Below are 26,289 nucleotides of genomic sequence, written 5' to 3'. Positions count from 1 at the left end.
TTATTTCTTCTGAGAAATCCTCACTTTCTGTTCTTCTGTCTGTAACTACACACCTTAATGCGACACTTTCTCCCTGGTGTGGAGAAAGCCTATTGAGGGGGCGGCCAGGAGGGTCAGGACACTCTCTACTTTGCAGATAGAGAAAGGAGCTGTGTGTTAGTGGGCGTCCTGACACTCCTGCTCGCTCCCTCCCCCCACAAGAGGCTTCCTGCACACCAGGGAGAAAGTGTTGCATTACTGTGTGTAGTTACAAACAGAAGAACAGGAAGTGAGGATTTCTCAGAAGAAATAAGGACATTTAAAAGCAAAATGGAAGGATGAGGTAAGTGAAGGAGGACTGCACTAAGGTAAAGGAAGCTATTTAGGGAAAACATTTTTTACATTTACTTTAAATATTTCTAGCAAACCTTTACAAAAACATAAATAAAAAATAGGGACTCTTGCATACATTGCAATGCATGTTCAAGCTGGCCAACTGGATCAAAGCAAACCCTCTCTGGCCAGTCCCTACTCTGCAAAATGCCAACTACTAGCAGTGTAGCAGTATGTAAAGGGTTAGTTCAGAATGTTCAGCATTAAGACTATATAAGGCTGGGAAAATAAAAATCTGCAATTCTCAGCAGTGATAGCTATAAGTGTGCCAAGCTCGGGTGACAAACTCCTGTCCTGTTTGCAGTAAGGACAAGACAAGTGTGAAGAACAATACAACGCACTGAATAGAACACTGAGGATCTCTATTTGATATTCAGTGGAAGTAGAAGAACAATGTGGAAGAGTTGAAGGAAAAGAGAAAGAAGAGGTTTATTTTCTGCCAACGCCACTTGTGTTCAAAGACACCTCGGCCATTTCCACATTAAAGCCTCAGCTTCCTCACATAGGAACTCAGCAATTAGGATACACACAGGGGGTCTTACATGTAGGGAAAAGGACAGAAGTCAGTTCACTGAGATCACACATGAAATAATAAGATGGGGATCTGCTTATGCAAAGGACTGCTAAGATAGGACAGAGGTCCCTACACGGCATGATGCCTGCAAGTGATGAGAGTTAATTGAGCATCATTTGTTCCAATCCAGGTAACTCCCTATGGGAGCTCTGGAGGTGTTTATTATAGAAAAGGCAGCAAGAAAGTTGCTGGATTGTGTACATATGCAATAATCACAGGTTGTGCTCAGGGTCAATGGTCAACAGAGAGCTATTTATAAAAGTTTAAGGAGCCATTTGCCATTATGTGGTCTGTTAAGGTGCATTATGTTGTATGTTAAAGCGGGGGTTCACCCTTAGAGGGCACTTTTTAGCCTTAGATTCCTGCTCGTTTTGTCTAGGGGAATCGGCTAGTGGTTTTAAAATATGATCTGTACTTACCCGTTTACGAGATGCATCTTCTCCGCCGCTTCCGGGTATGGGCTGCGGGACTGGGCGTTCCTTCTTGATTGACAGTCTTCCGAGAGGCTTCCAACGGTCGCATCCATCGCGTCACGATTTTCCGAAAGAAGCCGAACGTCGGTGCGCAGGCGCTGTATAGAGCCGCACCGACGTTCGGCTTCTTTCGGCTACGAGTGACGCGATGGATGCGACCGTCGGAAGCCTCTCGGAAGACTGTCAATCAAGAAGGAACGCCCGCTCCCGAAGACCCATACCCGGAAGCGACGGAAGAAGATGCATCTCGAAAACGGGTAAGTACGGATCATATTTTAATACAAATAGCCGATTCCCCTAGACCGAACGAGCAGGAATCTAAGGGGAAAAAAAAAAAAAATTTAATAAATGGGTGAGCTCCCGCTTTAAAGTTCATTGTATTAAGGCAGCCTTGTGAAAATAATAGGCTGCCAACGCAAAAAAAATATTCCAAAAATCATATGTGCCACATAATTACCACCCTGTGACACACTGCAACACATGCATTGCCTTAGTGCATTGGGTTACAATTCAAAAAGAACTGCATTGCATGTAATGTGCAATGCTGCATGCGTTACCACAACACACAAGTCTAAAATGGAAGACCCTCCACACTTGTATGTGCAGTGAGATACAATTTTTAGCACTACATTAACAAACCCCTGCCCCAACGCACAATTTTTTTTAGCACTACATTAACAAACCCCCTGCCCCAACGCACAAAAAATACATACCTGCAGCATTTTCAACAAAGCAGTGGACAACAACACACCATATGCTGAGCTGTACTGCAGCTGTGAGCGGGCCTAAAGGACAAATTCCCATTGTGTTGTAAAAATGCACACTACCGAAACCCAATTTAAAATGTCTCACTCTAATGTCCACACCACAAAGATGCAAGTACCCTCTAGCGCCATCCTGCCATGTACTTACACAACCGTTTTCCTCGACAGAATCCATCAAGAAACTTGGTGGGAGAGCTTTTTTGCAGAGGAAAACGGTTGTGTGTACGTTTTTCATTGAGGAAACTGTAGAGGAACTCGAACAAGTTCTCTTTTTCCTCGACGGGAGTCTCAATTTCCTTGTCGTGTTCACTTTAAGGGATCATTTACAAAGCCTCAAAACACCAGTTATTGTGAGCATAATGCATGTGTGATGTTTTACGGCATAAACTTCTTCTGTTCTTTGATGCAATGCTGTTGTTCAAACGCATTCCAGTACTTGTTTATTTCTCTCTCTCTCTCTTTTTTTTAAATCAAGACACATTGGGGTTTATTTAATAAAACTAGAGAGGGCAAAATAAGTCACAATTCTGCAGAGAAACCAATCAGCTTCCAGGTTTTATTGTTAAAGCTTAATAAGGCACGCTGAGGTTAGAAGCTGATTGGTTTCTCTGCAGAATTGTGTCTAACTTTGCCCTCTCTAGCTTTAGCAAATAAACCCCACTGTATAAAAGTGCAAGTGCAAAGCAGCGCATGGTGTGCACTCAAGCTATAGGACATAAGGCACACTGCCTTGTTCTTGCATTGGGACTGCATTGGACAACGCTCCCCAACACAACCCAAAGCTGCTGCTGTGAATGAGCCCTCAAAATGAATATGCACCTTAACACAAAAGAGTAAATTGTACGTACCACAAGCCAAGCTATAAAGAAGGCAGCCGAGGTTCGAACCATATATGGGCAGGCTGAATGTACCAAGTTGATCAATCGATCAACTTGGGTACAACCAGCCTGCTGGATCTTACACACAGTGCTGGTGCAAGGATTTTTGACACCCTAGGCCAGGGATCTCCAAACTACAGCCCTCCAGCTGTTGTGGAACTACACATCCCATGAGGCATTGTAAAACTCTGACATTCACAGACATGCCTAGACATGATGGGAATAGTAGTTCCTAAACAACTGCAGGGCCATAGTTTAGAGACCCCTGCCCTAGGCGAAACTTAATTTTGCTGCCCCCTGGCCCCACCCCTGACTCCACCCCCTTTGCCCTGCCAATGTATACCCCACCTTTCTAGTGAAACGCCCATCAAATGCAGTCCACCAGCGCCCATCAAATGCAGCCTCACCAGCGCCCATCAAATGCAGCCTACCAGCACCCATCAATGCAGCCTACCAGTGCCCATAAATAAATGTTTGCTTGCTTTCATTCATTCAGGATTTGGGACACAGACACAGTCCTCTGCCAGGTGCTGCGCCTAGTGGTGGCTGCCTGCTGATACTGAGGCCTCTCACACACGACTGAGAATCTCGTCATTATCGTTTTCCTCGACGAGAATCTTGTCAAGCTTTCTTTGCATACACACTGTCAAGACAAAATCTTGTTGTTCTCAAACGCGGTGATGTACAACACGTACGACGGCACTATAAAGGGGAAGTTCGCTTCCACTGGCGCCACCCTTGGGGCTGCTTTTGCTAATCTCATGTTACTGCGTGTTAAGTAAAAGTTTGGTGAGAGTCGATTCGCGATTTTCAGGTGCTATCTCCATTATGAACGCTAATTTACCGAAGTAGCGCTCTCGTCTCATACTTTATTCTGAGCATGCACGGGTTTCTAAGCATACACACGAACGTGTTTCTTGTCGTAAACCAGCCCAACAAGAAACACGACGAGGAAATTGAGACTCCCGATGAGAAAAAAGAGAGTATGTTCTTTTTTTTTCTCGTTGAGATCCACAACAGTTTTCTCGACGAAAAACATACACATGACCGTTTTTCTCTGCCAGCATTTTTCTTGATGTATTTTGCCGAGGAAAACGGTCGTGTGTACGAGGCCTGAGACTGAAGCCTCGTACACACGAGAAACTTGCTGGGAGATATTTTTTTTCCCGAGGAAACCGGTCGTGTGTACATTTTCGTCGAGGAAACTGTTGAGAAACTCAACGAGCCAAAAAGAGAGCAAGTTCTCTATTTCCTTGAAGGGAATGGAGAAACTTGCCTTGTCGAGTTCCTCGACAGCCTAACAAGGAACTTGACGAGCAAAACGATGTGTTTCGCCCATCGAGTTCCTCGGTCGTGTGTACGAGGCTTTAGTTGCTTGCTGCAGAGAAAAGAGACTAGGAACACCAGTGGCCGGGCGCCCTAGGTGGCTGCCTAGTTTGCCTAGTGATAGCATTGGCCCTGCTTACATGCGATTATTATATAGCCGCTAGCGATAATGACTGTCTTCAATGCCTCATGCCAAGGACTTGGCTGGAGAATTCCCCTGTCAACACTGTCTGTGTTCATGGTGGAATCAAGCAAATTTTTTTCCTGCAACCTCATGTATGGGCTGCTTTAGATTTACCTTCAACTATGCCTGATTGCATACAAATTGAAAGTGTTTAGGTTTGACCTCATATTATATGGTTTAGGTAAGTCTAAAAGAAAATTGTATAATGTATGGGCAGCCTAAGTTTGTTGTGCATTATTCATCCCCAAAAGTCAAAAGACATCGCAAGTAATGAGGGGTCCCAGGTAGGCCAAACAGGAATGTAAGGAAGGGGGGGGGTCTGCAGTTATTTGGGGGGGGGGGCAGCTGAAAAGAGAGGAAGTGCCACAACAACAGCACAAGGCATAAACAAAGAAATGTAGGACCATAAAAGCCAGAGGATGGGGGAGAGTAAACACCCCCCACCCCCAGCCAGGACAGGAACAGAACATTTGTGCTATGCTGGAGGTGTGATAGTCGGTTTATGACCTCTTTATTACAGTGAGAGTGTAGGGGGCTCTGGACCCCTAGGTGAGATTGTATTTGTTAGTTGTGTCCTGCTTTATGGCCAGTGGAGGAGATGTGACATTCCTGACCTTGTCACTCTTTCCCAACATTTGGTGCAGCTTGATTAGGTGACAAAGACAAGCTTGAAGAGGCATTACTTGGACAAATCTGATTTTGCGTTTGTGCTACTTAAAACCCTCAGCTTGTAATTAGAGAGACGAAAACACTGCAAGATTTTTTTTTTTTTTAAACTGCTTTGATGTGAAATAGTTCTACCTATAGATATGGAGTGTTTGTACAAGATCTCCTGCAGGGAAGGACTGTCTGTAAGCTGTAGACCAAAGCTAAGCACAGACATAAGATTGTCGTCTTTTAGTGATGATCAAAAGTCTCAGCACATGACTGACTGGGAACATTCGAGCCAACCTTGGGGTGGACAAATTAAAATGGAGTTCAGAAATCAGTCTGTCCAAACCAGGAGCCAGCAAGACTTTTTTCGACGCCAGCTCCATTGACAACTAGAAAAAAACTCAAAAGTTTGGTGCAGTGGGGCATTATTGGCTACCTGGCTCCTGGGATCTGTCCAATCCTAAAGCTGGCCAGAGATGGACATCAGTACTGCTCGGTGCATCGTCCAGCCACAGCGGCTGTCAGCCCAATGTGCTTGGGGTCTCAGGTCTCGTACACACGACCGAGTTTCTCGGCAAAAACCAGCAAGAAACTGCTGGGATTTTTTTTTTGCCAAGGAAACCGGTCGTGTGTACATTTTTCGACGAGGAAACTGTTGAGGATCACGTCGAGCCAAAAAGAGAACATGTCTTCTTTTTCCTCGACGGAAATGGAGAAACTTGCCTTGTCGAGTTCCTCAACAGCCTGAGGCCTCGTACACACGGCCGAGTTTCTCGGCAAAAACCAGCAAGAAGCTTGCTTGGTTTTTTTTTTTTGCAGAGGAAACCGGTCGTATGTACACCTTTCAACGAGGAAACCGCCAAGGATCTCGTCGGGCCAAAAAGAAAGCATGTCTTCTTTTTCCCCGACGGCAATGGGAAAAGTTGGCGAGATCCTCGGCGGCTTCACAAGGAACTCGACGAGCAAAACATCGTGTGTTTTGCCTGTCGAGTTTCTCGGCCGTGTGTACGAGGCCTAACAAGGAACTCGACGAGGAAAACTATGTGTTTCGCACGTCGAGTTCCTCGGTCGTGTGTACGAGGCTTTACAGCTGGCCATAGATAGATAGATTGAAATTTGGAAACGCAGCAGGAACCAACCAAATTTCAATACATCTATGGCAGTTCCTGCTAGAGAAAAGTCGATCTAAAGGCCCATACACATGATCGGATTTTCCAACGGGAATTGTTCGATGGCAGGCTTTTGTCAGAAAATCCAACCGCTTGTATGCTCCATCGGACAATTGTTGTCGGATTTTCCGACAACAAATGTTGGATAGCATGCTTTCAAATTTTCTGACAACAAATGTGTGTACTAAAGTCAGTCGAAAAAAAAATCCAAAGTACAAGAAAATAAAACCCTACGTCACCAAGCGGGTGCTCCGGTCAACCAACCAAAACCTTCTCCAAATCCCTAAATCCTGCTACAAATCTAAGGGAGAATGTATATTTGCAGTCCAAGGACCACGGCTCTGGAATGCTCTACCCACTACCATCCGCTTGAAAGAAACCATCGGGTTTTTAGGAAAAAACTAAAGACCCACCTCTTCTGAAGGACCAGGACGACACTGGATGCAAAGCGCCTTGAGGCGATTAAGTTCGCATTTGTTGCGCTATACGAGTTACTCACTCACTCACAAACACGCCTACTCGGAAGCAATGCTTATCCATAAGACAACATAAGCAGAAGTTGCCCAAAGGGTGGCGTAAAAGAGCTGAAAAAGCACGTTGTTGGACGACAATGCTTTGCCGTTTGTATGCAAGACAAGTTCACGGCCACCGCCCTTCAGGCAAAAGTCCTACGCTTTGTCCGCATTAAATCTGATCGTGTGTACCAGGCTTTATGATCAGCTTCTTTTGAAAGGGAATGTTGAAACTTTTTCTTTTAATCAGCACATACAGCAAATCGGCTGCAGCACTGTTCAGTGTATTCTGACAGCAGAGTTGTCCCGCTGTCGTAAAAATAATAGCACAGCGAGGAGGATTTTTTTCATCCTCCTTGAATGTGTGGATGGGGGAATCCATTTGTTTTTTTTTGTTTTGTTTTTTTAATCAGCAAGCTGGCTGATCAAAAAATAGGATAAAAACATCCATCTATGGCCCGCTTTATTTAATTTTGATCACAATGGCTAGGTGAAACTTTTTGGGCAGCACAGCAAGTTTGGCCCTCGCTTTACACTATACTGCAGTTAACCACTACAGCCTGGTCGCAGTCTGTGATTGGATAATTAAGGGGCTGCAGCACACCGATGAGGCCATCACTGCACTCTACCCTCCTGTAAGCAACAGCACTATGCAAAGCAATCAAGCTTTTCAAACTTCGAGTGCTGCCAGGTGACTGCAAGGGGGTAATTTACGAAAGGCAAATCCACTTTGCACTACAAGTGCAAAGTGCACTTGAAATTACACTGAAAGCCCACTTGGAAGTGCAGTTGCTGTAAATCTGAGGGCTAGATCTGAAACAAGGGGAAGCTCTGCTGATTTTATTATCCAATCATGTGCAAGCTAAAATGTTGTTTTCTATTTCTATTAGTCCCCCTCGGATCTAGAGCGACTGCACTTTCAGTGCAATTTTCAAGTGCACTTTGCACTTAGTGCAAAGTGGATTTGCCTTTAGTAAATAACCCCCCAGGAGCCTGATATTTAGACAAATGTGAGCACTTTTGCTAATTGTGTACAAATACTATTATCCATTTTCTAATAAATCCATAATGGGATTAACTGGTGTTTTTATAACTAAGGAGTTGAGCTTTAAATCAGCGAAAGGCAAATCCACTTTGCACTACAAGTGAACTTGAAATTGCACTGAAAGTGCACTTGGAAGTGCAGTCACTGTAAATCTCAGGGGTAGATTTGAAGTGAGGGGAAGCTCTGCTGATTTTATCAACCAATCATGTGCAAGCTAAAAATGCTGTTTTTTATTTTCCTTTCATGTCCCCCTCAGATCTACAGCGACTGCACTTTCAGTGCACTTTGCACTTGTAGTTTGCACTTGCAGTGTAAAGTGTATTTACTGTTCGTAAATAACCCCCACAGTCTATTTGCCTTTAGTAAATCAACCTTTGGATACAAAATTGTTGCAAAAAAGTAGCAAGCTGCAACAAATTACCTACTATGATGCAATGACCATAGTTTATAAAGATTTTGGCGCCATCTACTGCCTGCGCTTATTCTATGCGCCCAAAATATATGTAGTCTTTTTATTGTATGTCACACAAATATTGACTCTCTTATTTATGTCGTATTCCACAAGAACATGCATTGTATATCATTGTTTGTAGCACTGGAAACATTTTTGCAATCTGCACTATTTTAATGTTTCATCACTGATAGTTTATTAGGCCCATTGCGTTTTGTTTTCAGTACATGGAAATGTCATTCCAGATTAAGGATGTATGAGAGATTTCTGCAGCCCCCTCCTATATAACATGCACAGGGCAATTCATGCCTCCGTATTATGTTATGTCAGCTGAATGCTCTGTTGCTGGTTCAGCAGCTGCATTTACTTTGCTAACAAAGCACTTACGCTCTAAAGGAATTTTCTAACAGGTGAAGCATCATCAGCTTCAACCCGAGCAAAAAAAAAAAAAAAGTACAGCCAAAAGGTGGCCATAAACAGGCCAATTACTACAAATGATGCTCCCAGTTTCAATAATTACTTGGAATTTGTGGCTGATGGGAGCTGCTATTGTTTTGCACAGGGAGAATTTTTGACCTAATGGAAGATCTGTGTGTGTGTGTGGTCCTGATCTTCCGTTATCAGTATCAAAGCAATTTTCATCACTCTGGCCTCGTACACACGACCGTTTTCCTCGGCAAAATCCATCAAGAAAAATGTTGGCAGAGCTTTTTTGCCGAGGAAAACGGTCGTGTGTATGTTTTTCGTCGAGAAAACTGTCGTGGATCTCGACGAGAAAAAAAGAGAACATGCTCTCTTTTTTTTTCTCGTCGGGAGTCTCAATTTCCTCGTCGTGTTTCTCGTCGGGCTGATTTACGATGAGAAACACGTTCGTGTGCATGCTTAGAAACCCGCGCATGCTCAGAATAAAGTATGAGAAGGGAGCGCGCCTTCGTAAAAGTAGCGTTTGTAATGAAGATAGAACATTCGTCATGCTTTAACAGACTGAAAAGCGCAAATCGTCTCTCACCAAACTTTTACTTAACACGCAGTAACATGAGATTAGCAAAAGCAGCCCCAAGGGTGGCGCCAGTGGAATCAAACTTCCCCTTTATAGTGCCTTCGTACGTGTTGTACGTCACCGCGTTTGAGAACGACGAGATTTTGTCTTGAAAGTGTGTATGCAAGGAAAGCTTGTCAAGATTCTCGACAAGCCTAACAAGGAACTCGTCGAGGAAAACGATGTTTCATTTACGACGAGTTTCTCGGTCGTGTGTACAAGGCCTCAATCTTCCCATCCATCTCTGGCAACCCCTGGTTGATGTCACACTTACAGAACCACCAAGGTGCACCAACAACATTCACATGAGCATCACTTTCTTGCAGTTCAAGAATTATGTGAAATCGCATTTACTACACGAGGAACAGCAACTGAACAACGCCATAGAAGGAGGTAAGAGGTTTAGCGAAATCTCACTGGCAACAATTGTGCTCATGTGACATGGCCCTAAGCTTCAAACACATAGTTGCTAGAAATGGGGGAGCATCTAGCACCCATGGGGCCCAAGGACACTTTCTCACACCCTCCAAGGATTGGAGGATTGTATAAGGATCATGACATAAACATGGATCAACATTATAGACCAGGGGTCTCCAAACTTTTCAAACAAAGGGCCACTTTATTGCTCTTTAGACTTTAGGAGGGCCGGGCTAAAAATGTGTATTAATGTGCATAACGAAGCCAAGGAAAGATGGAAAAATCTCCAAAAGGCATCAAATTACAGATTAGTTAAAAAAAAAAAGAAAAAAAAATTACAGATTAGACATTCTTATAATATGTCAAAAAAAGTTAGATTTTATTTCCATCATTTACACCTTCAAAATTACGGAAAACAAAAAAATGGCGTCTACAAAAGTTTGGGCACCCTGCAGAGTTAATATCTTGTACTGCCCCCTTTGGCAAGTATCACAGCTTGTAAACGCTTTTTGTAGCCAGCCAAGAGTCTTTCAATTCTTGTTTGAGGTATCTTTGCCCATTCTTCCTTACAAAAGTCTTCCAGTTCTTTGAGATTTCTGGGCTGTCTGTCACGCACTGCTCTTTTAAGGTCTATCCATGGATTTTCAATTATGTTGAGGTCAGGAGATTGTGAAGGCCATGGCAAAACCTTCAGTTTACGCCTCTTGATGTAATCCCCCGTGGATTTTGAGGTGTGTTTAGGATAATTATCCATTTGTAGAAGCCATCCTCTCTTTAACTTCAGCTTTTTCACAGATGGCATCAAGTTACCATCCAAAATTTGCTGAAATTTTATTGAATCCATTTTTCCTTCGACTCGTGAAATGTTCCCTGTGCCACTGGCTGCAATACAACCTCAAAGCATGATTGATCAACCCCGATGCTTAACAGTTGGACAGAAGTTCTTTTCATTAAATTCTGTGCCCTTTCTTCTCCAAACGTACCTTTGCTCATTCCGGCCAAAAAGTTATATTTCAACCTCATCGGTCCACAGAACTTGTTTCCAAAATGCACCAGGCTTGTCTATATGTTCATTTGCAAAGTTCAAACGCAGATTTTTGTGAAGTGGACGTAGAAGAAGTTTTCTTCTGATGACTCTTCCATGAAGACCATATTTGTACAAGTATCTCTTTATAGTGGAATAGTGTACCACAACTCCAGTGTCTGCCAGATCTTTCTGGAGGGATCATGCAGTCAAACGTGGGTTTTGAATTGCTTTTCTCACAATCCTGCGAGCTGTTCTGTCTGATATTTTTCTTGGTCTTCCAGATCTTGCTTTAACTTCCACTGTTCCTGATGACTGCCATTTCTTAATTACATTCCGAACAGAGGATATTGACATCTGAAAACGCTTTGCTATCTTCTTATAGCCTTCTCCAGCTTTGTGAGCGTCAACTATTTTCAGTTTCAGTTTTCTAGACAACTGCTTAGAAGAACCCATGGTGCTGATTGTTGGGGCAAGGTCGGATGAGTCTGGGCATTTAAAACCTTTGAGATTGACATCACCTGGTCTTCCCAGACGATGATTGATAACAATCCATGACACTGGGAGGTCTAAGCTTTGCAAAGGGGGCAGTGCATGCTATTAATTCTGCAGGGTGCCCAAACTTTTGCAGACGCCATTTTTTTGTTTTCTGTAATTTTGAAAGTGTAAATGATGGAAATAAAATTTAACTTTTTTTGACCCAAGAGGATTGGGTCAGCAGGCATAATTCGTACTCACCCTGCGTCCTGCCTCATTGTTTTGCAGATTCATTAATGCCCGCGATTGCTCTTCAGACCCTTTGGGGTAATTTTTCTCTCTCTCTCGAGCATCCACAAACTCTTTGGCGAACCTGTAGCCATAATCCACATTGTCCCCACAGCCACCCCACAGCCAGTCTCGGGGCAAGTCTTTGGGACGTGCAGTCCTGCTGCAGCCACAAGTCGCCAGCTCCCCCTCTCGGCAGGCACGGCTGATGGCATTCACCACTCCCGCTGCGCTGATGGCATAGGTGAAGGCGGCCTCTCTGCTTCCTGAAAGACAAAAGAAAACAACGAGTTTTAAGACAGGAGAAATCTAAACATACTACATTTTATAGCTAATATGGCAACAATGTTATCAATTAGGGGAAATTTCATTCTGTAAAATGTATGCATCCAAATATATTTACCAATCAATTAATTAATCTAAATTACGATTGGCTCTCTGCGATCGGAGGTGGTTAACAAAATAGTAAAAAAAACTATCAACAGCTCTATAAATTGACAGAATGGTTTGTGATTTCTATTGGATCAGTTTAGTCCCATTGGGTGTTTAAAGTCACATTAAACCCAAAAGCAAACATTTATCGTATTGCAGCTTACTAATTCTTAGATTTGATGGCTGCATTCGTTTTATTTTTTCAGGCTACTTCTTTTAAGGCCAGTAATGCAGGCCATACACCAAGCAAATTTCTTTCCTGCAACCACAGACAGCATTGATGCCGGAATCCCTCCCGCCGAGCCATTGTATTCTACCGGCAGGGGGGACGAGAGAAGACAGTGATTATTGCTAGTGGGCATACCAGCCGCTAGTGATATTCGCATGTGAAATCCGGCAGGCTGGTTGTACCCAAGCTGATTGATCATTCAGCCTGCCCATACATGGTTTGCATCTCGAACTGTCTATGGTCGGCCTAAAGGCTCATACACACGATCATATTATCCGACGGGAATTGTGTGATGACAGGCTGTTGTCCGCCAACAAATGTGGGATAGCATGCTTTAAAATTGTCCGCCAACAATTGTGCAGTTTGAGGGTTCAGACATTTACCACTGACAGGAGTGATTACAATAATCAGCTTTTATTTATTTATAAGTATTAGCTGGAGTTTGGCTTGAACATATTTAGTGCATTAAAGCGGAGTTCCACCCAAAAATAGAATTTCCGTTTCGCGTCACCCTCAGCCCCCCGCTGTCTTCTGGGAAACACACTGCTCCCAGGAGAGAGCGGGACCAGTGACGGTGCGTCGCGCTACTCACGCATGTGCAGTAGGGAATCGGGCAGTGAAGCCCCAATGCTTCACTTCCTGATTCCCTCAGTGAGGATGGCGGCAGCAGCATCCCAGAGACGAGCGATTGCTCGTCCTCGTCTGCCAGCATCGCGGGCACACTGGACAGGTAAGTGTCCATTTTTTAAAAGCCAGCAGCTGCAGCTGCTGGCTTTTAAAAAAAAAAAATTCAGGTGGACCTCCGCTTTAAATCTGCTAGTACATCTAACACTGCCCCTCCCTCCAGACAGACAACACTGCTGTCCAAAGGTGCCTCCTGTGCTTCATCATCCAGAGTGGAGGCACTCTAATAGAGGTGTGTTACTGGCCAAATCACCAGGTAAAAACAGAGGGGGGGGGGGGAAGCCTAAAAAAAAGAAAACAAATGCAGCCACCACGTCTAAGGATTGGTAAGCCGCAATAAAAATTTTTTTTTTTTTTGGGGGGGTTTTGGTTTAATACCGCTTTTATGATCATATTGATACATGTGTGGACACTATAAGCTCTACAGCATTCTAACAACAACTTGAATCCTGCAGGCCTGGATGCTCCAATGTTTTTGGTCAGCCTTACATCTGTGACATATAACAATAGCTTTACTAAGCATGCTGGAACCTATAGAGTGACAAGCGGGCCCTTCTGGAAGCCGATCATTTGTATCGATCTCGGAAGTGGTGTGTGCACAGTGGCCAGTATGTAAAACGTGGTAGATATGGATCAGTTTGCACCTCTGGGCACGCAGTGTCTGCATTTCTTACCAAGTGATGACAGATAAAGTGCTAATTACTTATCACAGGCTGGAGGCATCACAAGTGCTGCAGGCTACCTGTCTACCCATGTCCACTAGTGCGCTCACAGCAGGCTGCCTACTGCCCACTTGTGACCATTGCTGGCAAAGCTGCTATATGGTATTAGGAAAGGTGCCAGTAGTCTGGGAGGGAAAGGCGCGGGGGGCGTGTTGCTGGGGCAGACTCTGAATAAGGACAAATTGTATGCAGGAATTTACAAAAGAAACAAGATAAGGAATCCTCCTCAGGGGGCAATATGGGTTCAGAAGTCATGAAGGGATCCCTTTGCCTGCATGATGCAGGAATGCTAACAGATCAATCACACCATTTCTGTGATAACTTTCCCCTCTACAAAAATGTCAGGCCGATCACAAGATAGTGAGGGGGACTTGATGAACTTAAAACAAATAGTTGATAAATTGTCATTTATAGCAATTATGCTGTGACATGATTGAATATAACTTTGTGCAAGGGGGTGTGAGCGATCGAACAGAGTAGTGGACTGCGATATTGCTATGAAGGGACATAAGCTGGCCATATACAGAGAAAATTGCGCCTGATTCCCCATAAACCTGCTGAAATTCGATTGGTTGGTAGCCCTGTTGGCACCACTCAGCCCAACATCCTTTAATTGAAAAATCACAGATGTTTCTGTGCAGAAAATTGTCAGAAGCATGCGATTTGCAGCCAACCGACTCCCGATCAGTGCTCCCAGCCAATAGCAGAGGGCACTGATCTGAGTGTTGACAAGGCATCCGTCTTGTCAGAACACAATAGGTCAGCGGGAGAGATCGCCGGACTAACCTTGCATGGTTAGTACAGCAGCTCCTGACCGGAAATGTCTGTTTTTTTCAGTGCAACTGAAAAAAACCTGTAGTGTGTACCCGGCTTTAGGGCCGGTTCACACCAGAACGTGGTGCGGGAAAGGTTCCTTGCACATTTCTGGCACCGTGTTTAAACGCACTAAGCTTGTGATCTGCATGCGGGTGCCAATGTATTTTTAATTGTACCCCTTACACAGATCGCAAATGCAATGCATTTGGGGGCACCAAATTGCACGGTACCATGCAGTCTAATGCAGTGCATTTTTAAAAGTAGTACAGGTGTCCTGTCAGAAAGCTGCTACCCATCAGAATACGCAACAGAAGTGACGTTCCGACGCAGCCATCTTGGCACACCCCACGTTCGTCTGACAGAACAACGCTGCTTTTAAAATTCAACATCAAAACAGTCAGACGGATTTCTATTTCACAATATAAGCTCAGTTTACTGGTAAAAAAAAAAAAGGGTGAAATGCAAGACTCCGGTGGGTGTAAAAATATGTCCGCTTGTTGACTTCGGACTGTAGGCCTACTGCAGACGAGTGCAGGGTGTACCAAGATGGTCATGACGGAACGTCACTAAGGTTGCATTTTCTGATGAGTAGCAGCTTTCTGATAGAACACCGGCTCTACTTTTTGCACGGTCCAGTGCATTTTGCGGTCCATTTAAATGAATGTGCTGTCAAAATGCACCAAACAGGACGAAGCACGAGCCCAGTCACAGTCTCTGCTTGAGACGTACACTAATGTCACACACTATTATACATTTATATAGCTATGACTTATTCCGTAGTGCTGTACGGGGAACACTGAGCCATTCACATCAGTCTCTGCACTCGGGATAAGCTTAGGCCCCGTACACACGACCGAGTTTCTCAGCAGAATTCAGCCAGAAACTTGATGGGAGCCGTATTCTGCCGAGAAACCCGGCCGTGTGTACACTTTCGGCCGAGGAAACCGACGAGGATCTCGTCGGGCCAAATAGAGAACATGTTCTCTATTTCCTCGTTAGTCAATGGGGAAACTTGGCTCGCCGAGATCCTCGGCGGCTTCACAAGGAACTCGACGAGCAAAACGATGTGTTTTGCTCGTCGAGTTTCTCGGACATGTGTACGGGGCCTCAGACCATACAAATGCCATATAGGCAGAGCTCTCCTTGTAATAAAATGCGGGACCCTAGCGCTACAAAACCACAGCACTATCCACAATGAAGCTTTACTAATGGCCTGTACACACGATCCGAATATCGGGCGAAAACGATCGTCCGAGGAAGAATCGTACGATTTTCGGATCGTGTGTACACTACTTTTGAAAGCCAATCATGACAGTTCATCCGATATTATTCGGTCGGCACGAAAATTTTCCTCGTACGATGCCAGATTGTACGATTTTCAATTTAGTCAGTATAATTGTCGTCTGAAAATACAATACAAATACAATAAAACACGTGTTTTTTTTTTTTTTTTGTCGTACCAGAATTTTTGTGACTTTAATAATCTATTTCATTTCTACTTGCGACTTTTAAGCTAAAAAAGTCGTACGATCTGTCATACGATATTCGGATTCTACAGGCCATTAGGCTTATATATAAATGTAACGTGCCAATATAATTTTTGTAACAATTTAGCTTTTTCCCCCCCCTTGCTTTTTTTTTTCTGTCTGGGTGAGGGAAAGTGATTGAGGGGTCATCCCTCTCCCATGAGAGGATAAGGAATGCGGAGGAGGAGGGGTCGCTGTCCCTTGTTTTAACACCTTTCTTTAGGAGAACAGATCAAACTCAACCTGATCTCAGCATTTCAAAAGGAGCCCAAACAATGCATCCTCACACCTCCGATCATGGGAGGAGATGTAATCCTAACAGGAGGGGGAGAGACAGCTGCCAGACCTAAGAAGATCATAATTTGGCAATTTAAAAGAGAGCGATCAAACATTTGATTCCATTTTTTGTTGAAATCACAAAACAATCAGAGAAATAAAATGCTGATTTCTATTGGACACAAGGAGATCGAATGAAACCTGCCCAGACCGAAAACAAAAAATCTGATTGCTTAAAATGAAATAGCTTTCCTTCTTTTTCCACATTTTTATTTAATTATAGTTATCCCTTAAAAAACTGTGTAACGATGTAAATTTATTTCCCAGGTTCAACTCCAAAATCCTGGAAAAAGATCAAACATGTATGGCCAGCCTAAAATGTATCTAAACCCCAAACAAAAATTTAATATATTGGCGCCTACCCGTCCTTAGGCTTGGTTCACACCTATGCATTTTTTTAGTGCTTTTTGCAGAAACATTCCTATGGTACACGTTCACATCTATGCTTTTTTCGGCCATTGCGTTTTTTGCAAAGGGTCAGGGACATTTTTAAACGCAAAATGGTTTGTTTTTGGTTCAGTAGACCTTATTAGAGAAGCTGAAGCAACAACAAATTGGCCAAAAAAAGGCATAAAAACACAAAATGCGGCAAAAAACATGTGTGCAAAAAGCACGGCGGAAACGGATCAAAAACAAACTGCATAGGTGTGAACCAGGCCTAATTCTATATCTAAACTCCAATGGAATTCATTGGAATTTCCGATGAAAAAACTCTGATCATGCTACACACGATCGGAAAATGTCCACAGTCCATCTGACTTTTCGGAAATTCCGATAGGGTGGTGGTGGCTGCATTCATTTTGTTTTTCAGGCTTCTCTCCCTTTATTTTCACCTGGTGAACCTGCCAATAGCAGGGCCGATCCTAGGCAGGGTGCACGGGGTGCCCTGCACCCAGGCGCCGCAGAGGTGGGGGCGTCGAAGCTCCAAAGTGCTCCCCTCCCTCCTCCTTGTCTGTGTCCAGAGGCGGGGCCCATGTAGCGGGTGCTGCGGTTCTCCATCCCGCTTGTTCTCTCCGCTGGCAACTGACAAGAGCGCATACCTCCCACTGTCCCCGAAATCTGGGCTGGGTACCAAAGCGGAGCCTAGTACTGGAACATGTTCTGGTACTAGGCTCCACTAATTAATTCTGTCCGGTGTGCATGGATCAGTCTCCTGTCTGCACCGCCCCCTCTGCGCGTGTCGGCTCTTTTACCATAGGCGGTGTGATGAGAGGCTTCTGGGTTGGCCGGAGCTGCTGCCAATCATCCTGTGCACTCCCAGAAATGCTCTCCGAGTGCCACCCTCCAAGTAGCCAAAGATGCCACGTATGCCCTGTAATGTGCTTCTGCTCCCAGCACGCCCGAGATACATGGATCTATTGGACAAGTACTGATCTATGTAAACACCTGATGTGGGGGGCTGTGGGGGGGGGCTCTGATGGGGGACACCTGCTGGGGGGCTCTGATGGGGGACACCTGCTGTGGGGGGCTCTGATGGGGGACACCTGCTGTGGGGGGCTCTGATGGGGGACACATGCTAGGGGGAGCTCTGATGGGGGACACTAATGAAGACTTTTTAGGGGAGCATCTCTGTGTTTGAGTCGTAGCCATAGACACATTTGTAAAGGGGAGGAGTTAGTAAGATGACCAGAAATATTTCTGCACCCAGGCATCTGTGACCCTAGGATCGGCCCTGGCCAATAGCACAACTCATGATCTAGGGTGACAAGACAACACTCATTTACTATACTGTATCTACTGAAAAGTAGCCCTGTCACCTGTAGGCTGCTCATCTTGTGACTATAAGGCCCCATTCACACCGGAGCATTTTGTAGCACAAAGCTCCAAGATGCTCAACAAGCGAAAACATATTTATTTCAATGGCCCTTGCTCACATCCGAGTGTTTAGCCGCCTGCAGCAAAACATCTGTTGCTTCAGGAAGTAAATGAGCGTCTTTAAGGCCCGATTCACACCTATGCATTTTGCAGATTTGCACTACAGCCCATTTAACATGGTTTCCTATGGAACACGTTCTGTAGTGCAAATCTGCAAAATGCAAAAAGCACTAAAAATGCAAAGGTGTGAATCAGGCCTTAGGCAGATTGGAGTGTTTTTGGCCCCCAAAGGCTTCAATGGGAACGCCTAAAAAATGCTTGTCAAGAGCGTTTTATGAACATTTTATTGTGCATTTAATGGCCACACAGCAGCTCACTACCCCTAATCCCCTCCCCCCTAGTGCTTTCTGTTGGCTAAAATAAAACTACCTAGGGCTCGAATACACATTTAAAATGCTTGTAATAGCATTTTATGCTTGCAATAAACTTCTAAAATGTTTGTATACACTTGTAACACTCTTAAAAAAAAAAAAAAAAAAAAAAAAAAAATCGCTCTGCTCAGAGGTGAATGCAGCCTTAAAAAAAAGAAAATTCAGCAGCTGTAGCTGCTGACTTTTAATATAAGGACACCTACCTGTCCAGGGATCCAGCGATGTCCTCACCCAAGCCGATTCTTTATTAAAGGAGTTCTCCAAGCTAAAACTTTTAACCCCCGCTGTGCCCGGGCTGTAAAACTATACAAAATAAACTTTCACTTACCTGCCTACGATCCCCCGTTGTTCCGATATCGCCGTCCCGTTCTCCGGTCCCGGTCTCTTCCATTTCCTGCGGGTCGGTGACTCACAGTGCGCTCAGCCTATCAGCGGCCGCGACGGGACATTGCTGCGGCCGCTGATAGGCTGAGCGCACTGTGAGTCACCGACCCGCAGGAAGTGGAAGAGACCGGGACCGGAGAACGGGACGGCGATATCGGAACAACGGGGGATCGTAGGCAAGTAAGTGAAAGTTTATTTTGTATAGTTTTACAGCCCGGGCACAGCGGGGGTTAAAAGTTTTAGCTTGGAGAACTCCTTTAAGGAAAACCCAGCAATGAAGCCTGCAGTTTTTATCTACTGTGCAAGCACGAATCACGCTGCGCTTTTTGAATGGTCCTGCCGTTTTCTGGGACCTGTGTCTCCCAGAAGGCAGCAGGGGGAAGGAGGAGGGGTTAGACTTACCCATATATTGCGGCTGCGATCTTACCCGGAATTGGAAGTGGGTACCTGTGAAAACCAGGTATCCGTTCCCCCCAAAAAGTATCAAATATGGCAGTGGAGGGTGCAAACAAGCGGCGCTTCCCCTTTTAGGGGGAGCTCTGCTTTAACACATCCCCTCTACTCATCTCCATTACATAAGAAAGAGGTGGCTCCATTCACACCTGGGCATTTTGTGATTGCGGCAAAATTTCTGCGATTCTGCTCATGATCTCAAAATGTACAATCGCAAAATGCAGGTTCAGGTGCCATTATTTTCAGTGGCCCCTAAAGCGCAGTGCATTAAATCACATCATGTGAAGCTTGTCGCCCAAAAATTAGCTTCTTGTGGGTGCCAAGCTTCACGCTATGCGATTTGCCACAATTGCTGTGCTATAAAACTTGCAACAATCATGGCAAAACTGCACTGCGTTTTAGGTGTCACTGAAAATAATGACACCGGAGCCTGCGTTTTGCGATTGCAGTGCGTATTGAGATCGGGGGAAGAATCACAGCAATTCTGCCACGATCCCAAAACTGCCCAGGTGTGAATGGAACCTTAAAGAGGACGTAAACCCTCTGCAAAAAAAACACCCTGCAAGATAAAGGCATAATGAGCTAGTATGCATAGCACAGGTTCTTAATTTTTCCGGCGGAAAAAAATCCTATCGGAAAATCCGTATGGAATTCCGACAGGAAAAAAAACATGCATGCTCGGAAACAATTTAACGCATGCTCGGAAGCACTGAACTTATTTTTCTCGCCTTGTCGTAGTGTTGTACGTCACCGGGTTCTTACCGCTCAAAAAACCTGAGAACTTTTGTGTGACCGTGTGTATGCAAGTCAAGCTTGAGCGGAATTCCGTTGGAAAAAACATCCAACTTTTTTTCGACGTAAATTCCGCTCGTGTGTATAGGGCACAGAAGTTCGAAAAGCTGATAACATTGAGGTTTCAGTTATTAAACAGGAAGTTACAAGTACACTGGATTTCTGGCAGGACCAACAGGTATTGTCTGTACTTGCTGAAAATGTATTCAGCCTGAAAAAAAAAAAATGCAGCCATCAGATTTAAGGAGCTGCAATGCAATATATTAAACTTTTGTTCTTGAGTTTAGAGTTCAGCATCGTTTTTTCTCTTGAGAATTTAGGAAAAAGCACAACAATGTATGTATTAGGCCTCAAACATGCTGGACGTTTGGCCATCTCTCCTAGACGCCCTCCCTCCTGGCAGCGTTTTGACAGAAAAAACACTTGACACTTGTAAATGCATGTATCGTGTTTAGGCACGTTAATGAATTTCATTGGTCAGAATAAAAAGTTATTGTGGCCACTGAAATGAATTAACGCGCAAGTGCTAAACATGCCTAACGTTAGACGCATTTACACGTGTCAAGAGTTTTTTCTGCCAAAACGCCACTACTCCTAGACGTGCAGGCAGTGGGGTTTCTCTGCCTCTAAACTCCTCTAAACGCCTACAGTATGTGTACATAGATACGTAGCATAACATGCAGGAGTGTTTAGGGTCTAAAAAAACAGCCCCTGACAGCCAAGTGAAAAATGACCTGTGTGCACGAGGCCTTCGTTTTATTTCTTTTTTCAGGCTATGTACATTTTCTGTAGATACAGAAAAATACCTGCTGATCCTGCTAGAAACCTAACATCCTTATAACTTTCTACATTATCCTTGCCATCTATCTTCTGTGAACTACAAAACACTGCCTTGCTATGTAATGGAGATACGGAAAGGGGGAGGTGTTTGTAGTCCAAATCAGGAGAGCACAAAAGGGTGACAACTCTGCTCCTCTATAAATACAGTACGATCGGTGATTGGAGTAGTAGAATATTGTACTGTTTTAGCCATCGATTAATGCAGAAAGTTTGAATGGCTAACCTAGATTAATATACGCTATAATACCAAAAGTATTGGGACAGCTGCCTTTACACGCACATTAAGACCCCTTTCACACTGATGAGTTTTTCACTGCCTACTCAATGTGAAAGCTCGAGAACTTTCACACTGAGGCGATGTGCTGGTGGGAGAGAAAAAAAATCTCCTGTCAGCAGCATCTTTGGAGCGGTGAGAGGAGCGGCATGTATACCGCTCCTTCACCACTCCTTCCCATTTAAAACAATGGGAAACCGCTGCAATACCGCCCGCAATGCGCCTCTGCAGAGCCGCATTGCGGGCGGTATTAACCCTTTATCGGCCGCTAGCGGGGGTTAATACCGCACCGCTGGGCAGCACAGTGGTGCAGTGAGTAGCACTTTCGCCTAGCAGCAAAAGGGTCACTGGTTCGAATCCCGACCACGACACCATCTGCCTGGAGTTTGCATGTTCTCCCTGTGTCTGTGTGGGTTTCCTCCAGGCACTCCGGTTTCCTCCCACACTCCAAAGACATGCTGTTAGGTAAATTGGATCTTGTCCAAAAAATTGGCCCAGTATATATATGTATATCTGTGTGTATGACTGTGTGTCCCTAGCGTGTCGAGATCCTACGGGGTAAAATGACCACACCAGCCAAGCAGACACTGGCTGGAAAAGCACCCAGAGGCGATTCAGTTCGCATGTGCAGCGCTATACAAGTCATTCATTCATTCATTCACCGCTAGCGCACGATTCCCGGGGCAATCCCGGTTATTTTTAGCGGCGCTATACCGCCACCGCGGCTCCCGCTCCAATGTGAAAGGGGCCTAACTTTAATGGCATTCCAGTCTTAGTCCGTAGGGTTCAATATTCAGTTGGCCCACCCTTTGCAGCTATAACCGCTTCAACTCTTCTGGGAAGGCCGTCCACAAGGTATAGGAGTGTGTCTATGGGAATGTTTGACTATTCTTCCAGAGCCGCATTTGTGAGGTCAGGCACTGATGCAGATAGAAGGCCTGGCTCCCAGTCTCCACTCTAATTTATCCCAAAGGTGTTCTATCAGGTTGAGGTCAGGACTCTGTGCAGGGCCAGTCAAGTTCCTCCACCCCAAACTCCCTCATCCATGTCTTTATGGACCTTGCTTTGTGCACTGGTACAAATCATTTGGTGGAGGGGGATTATAGTGTTGGGTTGTTTTTCAGGGATTGGGCTTGGCGTCAGCATACCAAGACATTTTGGACAATTTCATGCTTCCGACTTTATGGGAACAGTTTGGGGATGGCCCCTGCCTATTCCAACATGACTGCGCACCAGTGCAGAAAGCAAGGTCTATAAAGATATGAATGAGGGAGTTTGGGGTGGAGGAACTTGACTGGCCTACACGGTGTCCTGACCTCAACCCGATAGAACACCTTTGGGATGAATGCGAGCCAGGCCTTCTTGTCCAACATCAGTGGCTAAAGTGCGCTTCTGGAAGAACGGTCAAACATTCACATAGACACACTCCTAAACGTTGTGGAGAGCGTTCCCAGAAGAGTTGAAGCTGTTATAGCTGCAGAGGGTGGGCCAACTCAATATTGAACCCTACGGACTAAGACTGGGATGCCATTAAAATGTCATGTGCGTGTAAAGGCAGGCGTTACAATACGTTTAGTAATATAGTGTAGATGCAATTTTTTACGGGGCGCTTGGATCCCTTCTTCTTTAGATTTCACGTTTCTCAAATGAAGTATTACAATGTATAAAGCTTGAAGAAGGAATCAAAGGCATCCTGAAAACTTGCATCTTTAATACCTTAAAGTGAAGGTTCACCCAAAAAATTATTTTTTAACATTACATTCAGCCGAGTTGTCCTAATGACAATCGGCTGTTTTTTTGTTTTGTTTTTTCCCGTACATACCGTATTTTCACCGCCGCTTCCGGGTATGTCTTCTGCGGGACTGGGCGTTCCTAATTGATTGACAGGCTTCCGACCGTCGCATACTACGCGTCACGAGTTGCCGAAAGAAGCCGAACGCGGTGCGCAGGCGCCATATAGAGCTGCACCGACGTTCGGCTTCTTTCGGCAACTCGTGACGCGCAGTATGAGACGGTCAGAAGCCTGTCAATCAGGAACGCCCAGTCCCGCAGACGACATACCCAGAAGCGGCGGTGAAAATACGGTATGTACGGGACAACTCGGCTGAATGTAATGTTAAAAATGTATTTTTGGGTGAACCTCCGCTTTAAGTTAGCTAATAAAGGATATCCCTTAAACTCCAAGCTAAAGTGAAATTTTACTTCACTGTAATGTATCAAAGAATTGATTAGATCAAATGATTACTGTTATGGCGCATGAAACCAAATCCCCCACAGAACATGGGATGTCCCAGCTGATATGGTCATCCTCTGGTCCAGACCTCTCAGCCGCAGCCTGGCTGATCTCTGGTCATCACACAACCTCTAAAGTTCAAGTAAAGTACACAAGGTCTCGTGGGAGAATTGTGGTGTGGGTGTGTGGCCTGGAGGAGTCAGGAACAGAAAAGCTCCATCTCCTTTACAAATATTTCTTCTCACACATCTATCGGGTGCAATGAGAGTGCAGATCCTATCACTGCCGAAACCTAAACCAACAGGCCCCTACTGCCATCATTATCCTCTGTCACATCTTTTTTTAGAAATCTCCATACAAGGATTAACCTAAAGGGTATGTCAACCCTAACCATGAACTACTCCTATTTGTTCTTTTGTGCTGTTAAGTTTGCCATTGAGCCCTGGTTGATGCAATTTGGCATGCGATTTTTAGCGCTTTTTGCACTACAGTCCATTTAACATGGTTTCCTATGGAACTCGTTCTGTAGTGCAAATCTTCAAAATGCAAAAAGCACTAAAACTGCATAGATGTGAATCCAGACTAAGGGGGCACCTGTGCATCAGATCACGCATATACACGTAGTAGGGGGCACACATCTGTGTGATTACACACAGCGGAAGCCGATCGGCAGGGTGCACGGTACCCAATGTCCTCCGGCACCCGCTGATCGTTAGGCAGAGAGGCAGAACAGCGCGATCTGCCTATATAAACAACGCAAATCGCCATTCTGACAGGAGGGAAGGGATGGAATTTGCATCCCTGCAAAAATTCCATCTCCTCCCCTAGTGAAAGCACCTCACACAGTATAGTAAATCACTGGCTAGGCACACAGTTAACCCTTTGTTTGCCCCTAATATTAACCCCTTCCCAGCCCGTGTCATTAGTACAGTCTTTTATTTTTTTAAGCACTGATCACTATATTAGCGTTTTTGTCCCCAAAAAGTGTCAGTTAGTGCGAGAATGTCCGCCGCAATATCGCAGTGCCACTACAAGTCGCTAATCCCCGCCATTACCAGTAAAACATTACTAGTTTGTAGACACTATGGGCCAGATTCACAGAAGAAGTACACCAAAGTATCTGCTGATACTCCAGCATACTTTTAAATTTGCCGCGTCGTATCTTTATTTGTAATTCACAAACAAGATACGACGGCATTTGGCTAAGATCCGACAGGTGTACGCCTTCGCACGCCTTCGGATCTTAGGATGCAATACTTCGGCCGCCGATGGGTGGAGTTTGCGTCGTTTTCCAGCGTCAGACGGCTTTACGTTACACCGCCGTAAGTTTACACGCAAGTGCTTGGTGAATCAGGCACTTGCGCTAAAAACTTGCAGGGGTGTAACGTAAAGACGATACGCTACGCCGCCGCAATTCTTTATGAATCTGGCCCTATAACTTTTGCGCAAACCTATCAATGTACGCTTGATGGGATTTTTCTACCAAAAATTTGTAGCTGTACATACCGGCCCTAATTGATGAAGAAATTCATTTTTTTTAGATTTTTTTAGATAGGTTTATAGCAGAAATTAAAAAAATATATATATATTTTTTTTCCAAAATGTTAGTTTTTTTTTGTTTATAGCGCAAAAAATAAAAAATGCAGAGGTGATAAAATACCATCAAAAGAAAGCTCTATTTGTAGGGGAAAAAAAGGATATACATTTTGTTTGGGTACAGCGTTGCATGACTGCGCAGTTCAAGTCAAGTGGTTAATAAGAAGAGGAAGGGAGGATGTGTTCTGTAGTCCTGCTCTAAAGTGACAAACCTGTGTGAGCGTTGCCACATTAACACAGGAAGGGTATTACTATTAGGCTCCATGCACACTGAAGCTCATAAACTGCAGTTTATTGGCGTTTTTTTTTTAAAGCCTATAAACTGCACTCTATGGGGCAGATCCTCCTACAATTGCATGGGCGCAGCGTATGTGAGATACGCTACGCCGCTGTAACTTACTTTTTTAATCTTTGAATCCACAAAGAATTTGCGCCGTAAGTTACGGCGGCGTAGTGTATCTCTCGCGGCGTAACGGCGTGTAATTCAAATTGGCGAGTAGTGGGCGTGTTTCATTTAAATGAAGCGCGTCCCCGCGCCGAACGAACTGCGCATGCGCCGTCCCTAAATTTCCCGCCGTGCATTGTGCTAAATGACGTCGCAAGGACGTCATTGTTTTGACGTGGACGTAAATTACGTCCAGCCCCATTCACGGACGACTTACGCAAACAAAATAAAATATTTTCAAATTCGACGGCCATACTTAACATTGAGTACGCCACCAAATAGCAGCTTTAACTATACGCCGAAAAAAGCCGAACGGAAACGACGTAAAAGAATGCGACGGCCGCTCGTACGTTCATGGATCGTCGGAAATAGCTAATTTGCATACTCGACACGGAATACGACGGGAACGCCACCCAGCGGACGCCAAAGAATTGCATTCAAGATCCGAAGGCATACGAAGACGTACACCTATCGGATCTAACCCAGATGCCATTGAAAAAAAAAAGGAAAAGCTAAAAAAGGCTAATAAACGCTATTGCAAAATCACAAAAAAAAGTTGAAAGGCTCCCTGCAAAGCTACTGGCGTGTTTTATAGCTTTTTTTTGCTTCCAGTGTGCATGGAGCCTTAGGATCA

The 26,289-nt window shown here is 44.6% G+C and overlaps 1 protein-coding gene across 1 annotated transcript in view; it reads right to left on the bottom strand.

Moving 5' to 3' along the window:
- Nucleotides 1-26,289, bottom strand: part of WNT5B (Wnt family member 5B) — a 198,788-nt gene that overhangs the window by 6,205 nt on the left and 166,294 nt on the right. Inside the window, exon 4 of the mRNA XM_040345302.1 lies at nt 11,621-11,913. Within this exon, the coding sequence (XP_040201236.1) occupies nt 11,621-11,913 (293 nt within the window). The remainder of the gene's footprint in view (nt 1-11,620; nt 11,914-26,289) is intronic.

This window comes from Rana temporaria, chromosome 3 (assembly GCF_905171775.1).
Source record: "Rana temporaria chromosome 3, aRanTem1.1, whole genome shotgun sequence".
NCBI lineage: Eukaryota > Metazoa > Chordata > Amphibia > Anura > Ranidae > Rana > Rana temporaria.
This window is presented reverse-complemented; position numbering and strand designations above follow the sequence as displayed.